Below are 14664 nucleotides of genomic sequence, written 5' to 3' on the forward strand. Positions count from 1 at the left end.
GAAACAGGCAAAAGATGTGAACATGGAATTCACAGAGTAGGAAACCTACATAGTTGATAAACACGGGGGCTGCTTAAACACACTAGACATCTAGGAAATACAAACGAAAACATCATGGATACCATCTGATGCTCACTGGAAAGTTACAAGTTAGACTAATGCCAAGTATCAGACAGAAATGACTAATACCAAGTATTGGAGTGAACTTGGTAGAATTTGGTAGAAACTAAAATTTTATTAATCACTGATGGGACCATACATTGTTAAAACCATGGAAAGAACAACTTGGTATTTTTCCCATAAAGCAAAACTTACAATCTAGTAATTCTAATTCCAGGTAAACACCTTAGGAGTAACTTTCAAACATTTTTGTTAAGGACTCACAGTAAGAAATTCATTTAATATCGTATCTTAGTAATACATACATACACATACAATTGAAATGAAAGTTTAGGGAACAACAATGACCCTTACTATGTAAAATGTTCTCTATTATCCATTCCCTCTCATTCCATTTCTTACTACAACCACATCATATAATTTAAAAAAAAAAAAAAACTGGTTATGACCCACTGAACTCATTTTATGACAAAGGAAATACATAAGAAAACATATAACGTGACTTCAGTACGGTCTGTAAATGAAACAAAAAACACATATCCATTAATAGGAAAATAGGCTAATAAATTCTGATACTTCATAATATACTCCATAGATGTTAAACAATCTAAATCTACATGCGTCAATAGGGGTAAATCTTGAAAATAATAACAAATCAAAAAAAGCAAGCTTCAAAAGGCTTGGCATAGTATGAAACAGTTTATATAAATTTAAAAAATGAAAAATACACCACACTGCTTAAGAGTTCACACATATAATGAAGGCATAAAAACACTGATGAGAAGGATTTCATACAATTTTGGAAAAGTAGCTACCTCTGAGAAAAAAAGAGTGAGAGAAGGGATTGATATGGGGTTATACTACTTCTCTGTAACATTTAATTTCTTAAAAATAAAAGTTTGGAGGCCAAGGCAGGTGGATTGCTTGAACTCCAGAGTTCAAGACCAGCCTGGGCAACATGGCAAAACCCCGTCTCTACAAAAAATACAAAAATTAGCCAGGTTTGGTGGTGTGCACCTATAGCCCCAGCTACTTGGGAGGCTGAGGTGGGAGGATTGCTTGAGTTCAGGATGTCAAGGTTACAATGAGCTGAAATCATGCCACTGCAGCCTGGGTGTCTGAGTGACACTCTGTCACAAAAAAAAAAAAGAAAAAAAAGGGTCTGAAATAATGTTAAAATGTTAAGATTTGTTAAATCTAAATGGTTGATACATAATTGTTGTGATGTTACTTTTTATATTTTTCTATAAGTTAAAATTATTTCATAACCCAAAAATAAGAAGAAGAATCAATTAAAAGATATACTGGTTTTTGACGATGAAACTCAAGTAATAAAAAATGTAAAAATGTCTTAAAATCTGGAGTGTGAACAACATTTGCCTTAGTTTTGAAGCAACTAGTAAAAAAGTCGACAGCCTTGGTTGGGCACGGTGGCTCACGCCTGTAATCCCAGCACTTTGGGAAGGCGAGGTGGGCAGATCACCTAAGGTCAGGAGGTCAAGACCAGCTTGGCCAACATGGTGAAACCTCGTTTCTAATAAACATACAAAAAAATCAGCCGCGTGTTAGTGGTGCGTGCCTGTAGTCCCAGCTACTCGGGGGGTTGAGACACGAGAATCGCTTGAACCTGGGAGGCAGAAGTTGCAGTGAGTCGAGATCATGCCACTGCACTCCAGCCTGGGCAATAGAGCAAAACTCCACCTCAAAAAAAAAAAAAAAAAAAAAAGAAAAGAAAAAATAGAGGGGGCCTTAAGGTGTAGGGAGACCCCCTGAAACTATTGCTATGGAACAGAGTGCTATGGTTCATTTAAATCAGAGAAAAGGTGGAGATGTAGGGAGACACTCTGAAACTATTGCTATGGAATAAAAGATGAAATGCTCCTGATTACTATAAATACAAAATTGCATGCAGGATTGTGTAAAGACAATGCCAGGTTGGACTGCCAGAATCAGCCACAGCACGTGATGTGCTTCCCTCTGCAGAGAGCCTATGAATGAACATACAGTCAGGGAGGTTTCACATCACCAAGATTCCTATCCCAGTAAAGCAGATGTTCATAGCTCTGGGAGTGGAATGCGACCCTTGCGGGGAGCCTATAATCGGACGCCTCGGGGGGTGCCTGTTCATATGGGTAAGATAGGGCTATAAACGCCCTCATCTTGCCGTGGCTCTTCTAGGCCTCTTTAGGGTTCATACTCCCTTTTGAGAATTTCTGGTCTAACTGGTTGTCTAACTTCACATCCTGTTTCTATGAATTGTTTGTAACCAGCTTTTGCTGCAACTGTTACTGCTGTTCCTGTTTTAAGGCTCTGTTAGAAATTACTGATGTACACACTATGTTGTAAATTCTTATCTCTATATACTGTACTTCTATTACAGATGTTAAAGAATTACTTCATCCCCATGTGACCATCTCACCTCATAATCAAACGACCCTAAATCCCTCACTAACCTACCCCCGCCCTCACTAAACTTAATAATAAATACTGGCATACTGCATTGTTGGCACCCTGGGACCAGAAGGTGGTGAACCCCCTGGACCCAGCTTTCACTATCTCGTGTGTGTCTATTATTTCTCCACCTGCCGATCCGCCTGGGAACAAAGAGAGAGCCCCGTTGCATTGTGGGCTGCTGGCCAGATCCCGTAATATTAGGGTAATTCTGTTGAGACTTCTAGTAAAAGAAGAAGTAGTATTTCAGAGTTTAAAATGAATATTTCCTTTCCTGGTTTAGACTCGTCATGGTGCCCAGTACTGGGAAGGCAAAATAGAGAGAAAGGAGAAAGAAAAAAAGCTAGTGAGTGAGGATGTGCATGCAAAAAGAGAAAGCTCAGTGACTTATTATACAAGAAAAACAGAATTTTATGAGTTTTAATTTTTTAATTAATTGGTTTAATTAAAAATCATTTTATTTTCAAAAAAGACAGACTCTCAGATCATAAGACTAACGAGAGAGGGAATTAGACACTGAGTATATCAGAGTAAAAACAGCAACAACACAGAAATTTAAGTCAGTGGCATACAGTTTCGCTTTATGGCTAAAATTTTATGATACGTTGGAAGAACATAGGGCAATGCCTAATAGTGACTTTATCACACAATTAGGGAGGTATCATGCTTACAGTATAATATTTTTCAACCAGTATATAATTTTTCAATCAGGATTTGCACATTATGACAATGACTAATCATTGCTACAAATTTAGAAGTCGGAAAGAAAGAGGATGATAAAATATATGCTATAATCCAAGGTTTCTCAAATTAGAATATGTCCAGGGTCACTGTTTCACCAAGCAGTAGAGGAGATTTTATCCCTATCCCCTCCTTCTAAATGTAGAAATCTGTTTATAGCTCTAATGAATTCTTTTATATTCCAATTTTCAGTAGCAGCAAATTTGTGATTTAGTGGCTCAGAAATTCTGAAATTTAATCACTTAATTTTTACTAGGTTTGCAGCTCTGAATTTTTCTCTGTAACTGGTATCTAAATCCTCACTGTTAAAGAAAACAAGAGAGTACCAGCCTCTGGCTGAGGAATCAAAAGACGGCAGCCTTATGCCTCACACATTGTGTGTACTCTCACTATATATGCTTATCAAAAGAACAGATATAAGCCAGAAAAACCTATACATATAAGTTGATAGACTGTAAGTTTCTGTTGAAGAGTCACCAATGAAATAAAAGAATAAAAATTACTCTTAAACAGTTTTTAATTCCAAAAATTTTCTCAGTTGAAAACACTACCACACATCTACAACCATCTGATCTTTGACAAACCTGACAAAAACAAGTAATGGGGAAAGGATTCCCTATTTAATAAATGGTGTTTGAAAAACTGGCTAGCCATATGCAGAAAACTGAATCTGGATCCCTTCTTCATACCTTATACAAAAATCAACTCAAGATGGATTAAAGACTTAAATGTAAGATCTAAAACCATAAAATCCTAGAAGAAAACCTGGGCAATACCATTCAGGACATAGGCATGGGCAAAGACTTCATGTCTAAAACACCAAAAGCAATGGCAACAAAAGCCAAAATAGACAAACGGGATCTAATTAAACTAAAGAGCTCCTGAATGGTAAAAGAAACTATCATCAGAGTAAACAGGCAACCTATAGAATGGGAGGAAATTTTTGCAATCCATCTGACAAAGGGCTAATATCTAGAATCTATGAAGAACTTAGACAAATTTACAAGAAAAAAACAAATGACCCCATCAAAAAGTGGGCAAAGGATATGAATAGACACTTCTTTTTTTTTTTTTTTTTTTTTTTTTTTTTTTGAGATGGAGTCTCGCTCTGTCGCCCAGGCTGGAGTGCAGTGGCGTGATCTCAGCTCACTGCAAGCTCTGCCTCCCGGGTTCACGCCATTCTCCTGCCTCAGCCTCCTGAGTAGCTGGGACTACAGGCGCCCGCCACCACGTGTGGCTAATTTTTTGTATTTTTAGCAGAGACGGGGTTTCACCGTGTTAGCCAGGATGGTCTCAATCTCCTGACCTCGTGATCCGCCCGTCTCGGCCTCCCAAAGTGCTGGGATTATAGGCGTGAGCCACCGCGCCCGGCTGAATAGACCCTTCTTAAAAGGAGACATTTATGCAGCCAACAAATATATGAAGAAAAGCTCATCATCACTGGTCATTAGAAAAATGCAAATGAAAACCACAATGAGATACCATCTCACGCCAGTTAGAAGAGCAATCATTAAAAAGTCAGGAAACAACAGATGCTGGAGAAAATGTGGAGAAACAGGAATGCTTTTACACTGTTGGTGGGAGTGTAAATTAGTTCAATCATTGTGGAAAACAGTGTGGCAATTCCTCAAGGATCTAGAACTAGAAATACCATTTGATCCAGCAATCCCATTACTGGGTACATACCCAAAGGATTATAAATCATCCTACTATAAAGACACACGCACACGTATGTTTACTGCAGCACTATTCACAACAGCAAACACTTGTAACTAACCCAAATGTCCATCAGTGATAGACTGGATTAAGAAAATGTGGCACATATACACCATGAAATACTATGCAGTCAAAAAAAGGGTAAGTTCATATCCTTGCCAGGCATATGCATGAAGCCGGAAACCATCATTCTCAGCAAACTAATACAAGAACAGAAAACCAAACACCGCATATTCTCACTCATAAGTGGGAGTTTAACAGTGAGAACACATGGAGACAGGGAGGGGAACATCACACACCAGGGCCTGTTACAGGGTGGGAGGCTAGGGGAAGGATAGCATTAGGAGAAATGCCTAATGTAGGTGACGGGTTGATGGGTGCAGCAAACCACCATGGCATGTATATATCTATGTAACAAACCTGCATGTTCTGTACATGACCCCAGAACTTAAAAGTATAATAAACAAAACAAAACAAAAAACATACCCATAGTGATGTATTGTTCCTTGTATAAGAAATGGTGCTGAAAGGTCCAAAAGTTCCAGGTCTTCATGGCCAGATCTCACAGGAATTACACTATTAAACTTGTTTGAGAGTTTGCAAATTTCACTGAGTGTACCTCCTGTTAAGAGAATAAATAAATCCTTCAAGTAGTGCAAATAAAATGTAGACAAATGTACAGTCCTATTAAAAACCTTGTGAGGTATAATAAAAGACTAAAGGAATCGACAGAAAAAGACAATAAATATATGTGAAAAATATTAATGTAAATGTACAATCCTATATATTGATTAAAAAAATCAATCCACAAAAATGCTGAGACTTGGGTAAAATATAAAGCTTGTGAAATTTTAACTAATTTCTTAAATTTAAACAAATTGCTCTTTATGTCAAGAACACCTTGGTTCAAATAACCCAAAGAGGGAATATAAGCTAAAAGCCAGGTTATGATCAGATTCTCACTAATTTGCTATATACTAATTAATATCTGGGCAAATTTAGAGTTTAAATCTCAATTTTCCAGTCAATATTTCATTTAAATATAGATATGAGTGGTTCATGTAATATGAATTCACATATAAAATTTGTTCATTTTTCCTGGGAATATTATCACACTTAATTCTATGACAGAGGAAGCATCCAAATGACCAAGCTGGCGGAGAAGTATTGCCTGGTGGCATGCCATTATTAGAAGGCAGTGTCCTTTTTACTTACCTTACAATGTTTCCTCTCTCCAGGCAAAATGAATAGGATTTAAAAAAATACCTCTGTGTATTTCCTAAAATTTGGGTAGAATTTATAATGTCAACATTCAATTATAAAGGAGAAGCACTTCTGGCATAGCAGAGTGAGGACATCCAAAGACACATTTGACTGTAAGAGCAGTTAAGAATATCGGCAAAAACTGTAAAACCTTTTTTAGAACTCTGGAAATTACCAGAGGCCTTCAACAATCCAAGGAGTGTTTGCTCCAGAAAAAGGGCTGAATTTTGGCAAGAATGGTTGAGCTCTGTGGCATTTTAACTTGCCCTGTTCCCATCCTCCTTCCCCCATGCTCTTTGTTACTGGAAGCCACAGTTCTGCTATGTCATATTGCAGTTAGATAGAAACCCTCATTATGCATGCTTAAAAACTCCAAACAATATTCCCTAAGCATGCTACTTAAAAGTTTCACAGTCCAAAAGTTAGTCTATCTTCTGGAGACAGATACCTAGCCCTGCTAAAGAAACTCCTGCCTACTGTTCAAAACTGCAATAGGTGACCATTCACCTATTCTCAGCTCTCATAGAGAAAGAGAACTCTTTTCTCTCTGAGTTCCTCCCCAAAAATACTATTTCAAAGAATCTGATGAGAGCTCATCTAGTCATTCACACTGTCCATTCACACGAGTTTGGCTCTGGCACATAAGCTGGACAACCTTGGTCAAGTTACTTATAAACTCTAGTATAACAGTTTTCCCATTTGTAAAACTGAGAATAATGTTACTCTGTAAGATCACTATAAAGATTAAATGAGTTAATATTTGTAAAGCACTTAGAGCCATGAGTGACTATTATTATCAATATTTTAGTGATTTCCTCTTAATATAAAGTCCATGAAAGGAAATACTTTGTTGTGTTTGCTACATTATCACTAATGCCTAAATCAGTGTCTGGCACACAGGAGGCATTCAATAAACATGTGCTAAACAAATGAATGAGTACAAAGAAAGACATTTGCATGTATATATGTGCATACTAGGTTTCTCAAGGTTTGTATCTGGAGACATCCTAACTGAGAGCAATTTATTTGCAATCAGTAGAAATATTTAACATGGACTATGGAGACAGAAAGACCTAAGTGTGAATTTTTTTCTGACATTTACTAGGTCTTTAACTTTGAATACTTCACCTTTTTCTCTTGGTCTCAGTTTCCTCACCTGTCTAAAAAGGGGATACATCTAGCTCACAGAAAATTGTTACGAGAGGAAATATTATAATAAAATGATTTGGCAACATTAGAGCTCCATACAAATTATGTTTCAGAGGAAGTTAAATATTATGCAGTTTAAAATATAACGTTAATAATAAATATTGTAAACAATTCTATACCCACAAGTTTGACACCTTAGATAAAATGGTTGATTTCTTGAAAGACATAATCTATCAAAATTCACACAAGGAGAAATATATCATCTGAATAGGTCTATGTCTATAGAGAAATTAAATCAATAATAATCATCTTGAAAAAAGTCACCAGGCTCAGATTGTTTCAATAGATAAGTCTACCCAAACACGGAAATGATACCAATTCTCTACTATGTATTCCGGAAAACGGAAGTAGAGGGGATGTTTCCTAATTCTTATGAGGCCAGCAATATTCTAATACATAACCAAATACATTACAAGAACGAAAACCTATAGATCAACTTCTCTTATGAAAACACATACAAAAATACTCAAAATTTAAAAATTGGATCAAAAAAGAAAATAATTATTCACCATGGCCAAATGAGATTCATTTTAGGTATGCAAGGCTGGTTAAACACCTCAAAATCAATTAATGTAGTTTATCACATTAATAGGCTAAAGAAGAAAAATTGTATGATATTAATAGATGCAATAGAAAAGCACTTGATAAAATTCAACATCATTAATAATAAAAATTCTCAGCAAACTAGGAATATTGGGGAGCTTCTTCAACTTGACAAAGAACGTCGATAAAATAGCTACAGCTAAAATCACATTTAATGGTGACACTTTCTACCTAAGACTGAGATAAAAGCAAGAACATTCCCTCTCACTGCTCCTATTCAATATTGTACTGGAAGCCCTATCTAATGCAGTAAGAAAAGGAAACAAAAGGTATACACATTAGGAAGGAAGAGATAAACTGTCTTTGTTTACAAGAAATCACAACAAAAAAATTCCCGAAATAATAAGCAATTATAGTAACGGTAGAGGATACAAGGTTAATTTTTTTTAAAAAAAATCAATTGCTTGACTATACATAAGCAATAAATAATCAGAGTTTGAATTTAACATTAAATAATTAGCACCAAAAAAGAAAATACTGAGGTATAAAGCTAACAAAATGTGATCTATATATTGTTGGATTTACAAGATTTATCTGAGTAAAACTATAAAACCCTAGTTAAAGAGATCTAAGAGGATCTACATAGATAGTCCATGTTCATTGTCAATAATATCAAGATGTTAGTTCTCCCTCTCCAGCTTGACTTATAGATTTATGGCAATCTTTTTTTTTGAGATGAAGTTTCGCTCTTGTTGCCCAGGCTAGAGTGCAACGGCGCGATCTCGGCTCACCGCAACCTCCGCCTCCCGGGTTCAAGATATTCTACTGCCTCAGCCTCCTAAGTAGTTGGGATTACAGGTATGCGCCACCATGCTGGACTAATTTTGTATTTTTAGTAGAGATGGGGTTTCTCCATGTTGGTCAGGCTGGTCTCGAACTCCAAACCTCAGGTGATCTGCCTGCCTCGGCCTCCCAAAATGTTAGGATTACCGGAGTGAGCCACCGCGCCCAGATGGCAATCTTAATAAAAATCCCAGCAAGTTATTTTTTGATATTGACAAACTGCTTATAAAGTTTATATGGAAATGCAAAAGATTTACAAGAGCCAACACAATACGGAAGATAAAGAAAGTTGCAGGACCAACACTATACAATTTCAAGAATTACTGTATAGCTTTAGAAATAACAATGGTGTGATATTGGGAAAATAACTGATAGCTAGATTAAAACAGAACAGAGAACGCAGAAACAAATTCACAAAAATAAACTGGTTTGACAAAGAAGCAAAGGTAATTCAATGGCAAAGGAACAGTCTTTTTAACAAATGGTACTGGAAAACTGGACATCTGCATGCAAAAAAAAAATCTGGACACAGATCTTACACCTTTTACAGAAATTAACTGATACTGTTTTGTATGAGACTCTAATGGTGGGTACATGGTATTCTGCATTTGTCAAAGCATAAAGAACTGTAAAGCAAAACGAGTGAACCCTAATGTAAACTATGGTCACAATAAAATAGAGTCAACTGCATTAACTTGGCATGAATATCAGTGAATGCTACTACAGGTGCTTAAAGTCTAAGAAAGACTTCGTATTTATATCGTTTTCTTTGGTTCATCTCTAAGTCCAGGTCAGTTTTTTATTTTGTTACTTCCTAACTAGAATAGTGCCATACTTCAGTAAGATCCTAGTCCTTGGCTCAGGTTATAATACTTAGAAATATAAAATAAAAATAGCTCACATTTCTTATATTCCTTTTACATTTCAAAGTGCTTTTACATACTTCCTCATTTTTAAAAAAAATAAGCCCTTTTTAAAAAGAAGTTTTAGGTTCACAGCAAAATTAAGCAAAAGGTACAAAGTTTCCCTATGTCTCCTAGCCTCTTCCCCATTATCGACATCTTGCACCAGAGTGGTAAATTCAGTCAATCAAGAAACCTATTTTAACAAACCATTATCACTCAAAGTCCACAGTTTACATTAGTAACAAATCATTATCACTCAAAGTCCACAGTTTACATTACTAACAAACCCATTATCACTCAAAGTCCAGTCTATATTAGGATTCACTCTCGGTGTTGTACATTCTAGGTTTTGTTTTTAAGACTTCATTTTTTTTTTTTTTTTTAAGGAGCAGTTTTAGGTTCACAGCAAAATTAAGAGGAAGGTATAGAGATTTTCCATATCCCCTGCTACCATACACGCTAGCCTCCTCCAGTATCAACATCCTCCACCAGGGTGGTACATTTGTTAAAAATGAACCTATACTGACACATAATCACTCAAAGTCTATAATTTACACAGAATTCCCTCATTTATTAAAAACAAAGCTAAATATTACTCTAATGCAAATTAAAGAAGGTATTTTTCTTCTATTACAAAAAGTTACAAGGGAAGGAAAGCCTTAAGAAAAATAATGAAAAGGTTACAAGGGAAGAAAAGCCTTAAGAAAAACTGTAAACTTGCCATGAGAAAAAATTTACAGTACATATTTTAGATAAATATTAGATAAAAATTAGATGAAAATGAAAAAACAAACATGATACATTTCATTTAAAACTTGTCAAGTTATCTTTACTTGTTTCAATGGTCTCTTCTTTGATTTTGATACAATAGATGACTTTCACCCTATTTCTATGAAACAACAGTGACATCCAGAGGCCAATAAAACAGCAACGGTACATAAGCAATCAGTCTTTTATTATTACTTAACTAGACAGTCGTGTTAGCATTGACAAAATAAAATGCAATCCAACAATATAGTTAAATGTTAACACTTGAGTCTGAAGTACAATTTCAAATGTAATTAAGATAAATTTATGTACGTGTGCATATATATATTTGAATCCAGTTAACATATATATTCAATTTTGTAAAATTTAAACACTATTTTTACTTTATATGTTCCAGGTTGTCTGTAAAATACATTAAACAATAATTAATTAGGAAAAATATGGAAAAGGAGTATTCTAACAAAACAGTGACTTAAACATCTTACCTTCTATCAAAAGTAGACATTCATTTGAAAGTGGGAGAATACCATTATTTTTCACAAAATGAACTGCTACTTTTCGTCCTTTTTGATTTTTAGTGGTCCAGATTTTTGAATCATATAATGCTGTATTTTGAAGCTTGACATCTGGAGTTTTCGTTGCACCATCCTGCAAAATTATATCCAAATCACCCTCACGTGGAACTTCTTGCCTAAAATTATTGGCAATGAAATGACAAAAATCAATTTTGGTATAAGCTTGAAGATTTCAATTTAACAAGTAATCAAATTAAAAAGTATCATTCTTATATGCAGATGAGTCAGTTACTTTTTCTTAAATTATCTAAATTATGGAGACAATTCACTTTGCAGAACAAATAACTTATATTCAATAGATAAATATTTGATATTTTGTGGGTAAGTATATCCCAATCATAATTACATTAATTACCAGTGATTTCCATGCCTGGTTTTGTGATACAAAGTCACTTATAATTATTTCTAGTATCAATTTTTTTCTCCTCCGTAAGGAATGCTAAATTTCCCAGTAGGAGAAAAAAAATACAGTGGCCCCTGTCTTCACTCCAGTTAAATATCCACTAACCACACTTAGGGAAAAGGGCACCTCTAAACTAATAATATTTCCAATTCTGTTTAATAATTAATAATTTTGAGAAGTCATATGGTTAAGTATCATGTAGCAGAAATGGCATCATTTGGAATCAAAAGGTGTATGGTTTTATTCTGGTTCTGTTGCCAATTAACTGTGTAACTTTAGATAGTTTCTGTTAATTTCTGAGATAATGTCCTTATTTGTTTAAAAAATGATTGCAGAGAGTGGTTTTATTTTACAAAGCTGTATGATTTTACAAAATTCAATAAACCAAAATTTGATAATACTTGAAGAATTATCTAAAATCCTTATATATACATTTTAATCCCAACCACCATTTCAAGCTCAAATGGGTAAAAACTGTTCCCTCACATTTTATTTAAAGAGATTTTAAAATAAAAAATTCTCTTAAACAGCATTATACTCAAATTTTGGAAGGGACAATATATGTATATTAATGAACACTGATACTCACAATTTATAAGCACACAAATACATGGTGATGTACATATATATATATACACACACATACACACACATTATAGCACATTTTAGTGAAAACTCAATTTATGGCATCCAAATGCATACAGCCATCAATTATCTACATTTTCCAAAACATCATCTTAGATATTCAGAGGAAAAAATAAGCAAATTGCAAAAAGATGAGGAGCCTTTAAAAATGATTTTCAGAATATGTCTCAAACTGATTACATAGTAAAAGGATTACAAAACAGTTATACACATTTATTACATATTTATATAATCACTGATGTTCAGAGTAAAGGCACTGAGAAATTCTCAATTACTAAAGAAAATTTAAATTGTATTTATTATATTCCAGTTATTAAGTAGGACAGAAGTTTACCAACAAGGCTGTCTGTATCACTTAATTAGATATTTCAAGTAATCACAACTCTTTCTAAAAATTTCAGTTAATAAAGGTTTATATTTAAGAAGATAGTTTTGTGACAAATGAGTCTGCCCAAATATATTAATCATTTATTATTTCTCATTTGCCTTTATCAGAGTGACTAAGCTGAATTTTAGATCTGAAAATAGCACCCATTTTTATTACTATCAGAATAATTTATTCTCCAAGAATTTAGCATTTTACCTAAAAAATTTACCATTCTTGCAAAATATATTAACTATTTACTTATTCCTAAGACACAAAATTATACATATGTGCACATATATACACAAATAATATGAAAGCACATTTGTTTTATTATGGAAAATACTCACAGTAAATGACATTTAGGGCAATGAAGTTTAACAGACTGAAATAGTCTTCTGGGCTTATATGACCTCAATTTTGCTCGGATGCGATATTGTTGAGGAGCTTTTTGTTTCAAAATGGCACACAGTGGAGTCCTCTCCAAATATTGATGATCTGTAAGTACTGTAAAGAATTTTTATATATTAAATCAGAATAACAAGAATCATATTTATGACATGCATCCTTCTGAACCAAATATATACTATAAAATTTAATTAATTTAAGATCTATTGTCACTCCATGAAAGCAAGGGTTATGTTTTTATTCCCTGATGTATATCCAGGGCCCACTAGCATAGTGCCAGGCACACAGTAGGTACTCAATAAATGTGTACTAAATAAACGTTGGATAATTTGGGGGAAGAAATAACTTAATTGCCTAGTAAGCATTCAAAAAAGTATTTTTATATGGGACTAATGGAAATCTGGCTAACAGAAAAAAAGCAAGGTTTATTTAGCTAAGAAAATAATATGCTAGGTAACCGTTTAAGTTCTAATTGGTGTCTGCCACAAAAGAATGTAACAAAACACACTTGCTGAATATTATTTGCAGGCTCTTGGATGTTTCAAATTAGTTATGGAACCATCATTTACAAAATCAGATTAAGAATAGGAAAGGACATTAAGGGTGATATAACTGTCACGGGAGTGGTGTAGTAGTGAAGAAGAGGAAGTCTGGGGAGTTGGAAGGAGAGAGTGGAGCAGGAGCAAGAGGAAAAGGAATAGGAAGTTGAATCAAACTGGAAAAAAAAGTCAGACAAAAGCATTAGGATCAACTACCTGGGAAATAGGTACAAGAGGTCTCCTCAGCTACTTGTGGAAAGATGGCCTGGGATTGTAGTGATCAGTTTTTAATGAAAAAAAGTATAAAATTGCTGGTGACCCTTAGCTTAAGGCAACAGCTTGCTATACATTCTAGCTTAACACTTTCATGTGTTTTAGAAAATGAAAATGATGTACACATCTTATTAACCTCAATGGCAAAGACAATTCCTTTCAGCTTTAATTCAGTGAAATTCTTGTTGAATTAGTTTTCCTTCAAGGAGCAAATGGCCAAGAGTTTACAGTGGAACATTTTGTTGTGGTGGCGATTTTTTTTTTTTTTTTGGGAGATGGAGTTTCGCTCTTGTTGCCCAGGCTGGAGTGCAATGGTGTGATCTCTGCTCACCACAACCTCTATCTCCCGGGTTCAAGTGAGCCTTCTGCCTTAGCCTCCTAAGTAACTGGGATTACAGGCATGCGCCACCACGCCCAGCTAATTTTTGTACTTCTAGTAGAGACAGGGTTTCTCCATGTTGGTCAGGTTGGCCTCAAACTCCCATCCTCGGGTGATCTGCATGCCTCGGCCTCCCAAAGTGCTGGGACTACAGGCGTGAGCCACCACACTCGGCTGGCGATTGTTTTAAAAAGACCATTGGCAGACCTGATCAATTTAGTGTAAATTGCTACACAGTGATAAGAGCAACTGCTTCAAACTCATATTTTAACCTAAAGTTTTTAACTTTTCATTTTAAAATGCTTTCAAACTTAAGGAAAATTGTAAAAACAATACAAAGACCTTCTGTATAATCTTCACCAAGATTCACCAACTGTTAACATTTTTGCACATTTATCGTTGTCACCGTGTCTGTCTTTATCTCTCTCAACAGGTAAATATTATTGAATCATTTGAGAATAACTACCAGACATTATGCCTCCTTTTCTCTAAATCCTCCAGTATGTATTTGAAAAGAAG

At 34.9% G+C, this 14664-nt stretch overlaps 1 protein-coding gene across 8 annotated transcripts in view; it reads right to left on the reverse strand.

The window, feature by feature from the left end:
* Positions 1 to 14664, reverse strand: part of POT1 (protection of telomeres 1) — a 121512-nt gene that overhangs the window by 7916 nt on the left and 98932 nt on the right. For all 8 annotated transcript variants that reach the window (XM_007982797.3, XM_007982800.3, XM_007982796.3 and 5 more), the window contains 3 exons: positions 12897 to 13053; positions 11045 to 11250; positions 5515 to 5650 (listed from right to left, as the gene is read on the reverse strand). In XM_007982797.3, the coding sequence (XP_007980988.2) occupies positions 5515 to 5650; positions 11045 to 11250; positions 12897 to 13053 (499 nt within the window). The remainder of the gene's footprint in view (positions 1 to 5514; positions 5651 to 11044; positions 11251 to 12896; positions 13054 to 14664) is intronic.

The sequence above is a fragment of the Chlorocebus sabaeus genome, chromosome 21, assembly GCF_047675955.1.
Source record: "Chlorocebus sabaeus isolate Y175 chromosome 21, mChlSab1.0.hap1, whole genome shotgun sequence".
In the NCBI taxonomy this organism is placed as follows: Eukaryota; Metazoa; Chordata; class Mammalia; order Primates; family Cercopithecidae; genus Chlorocebus; species Chlorocebus sabaeus.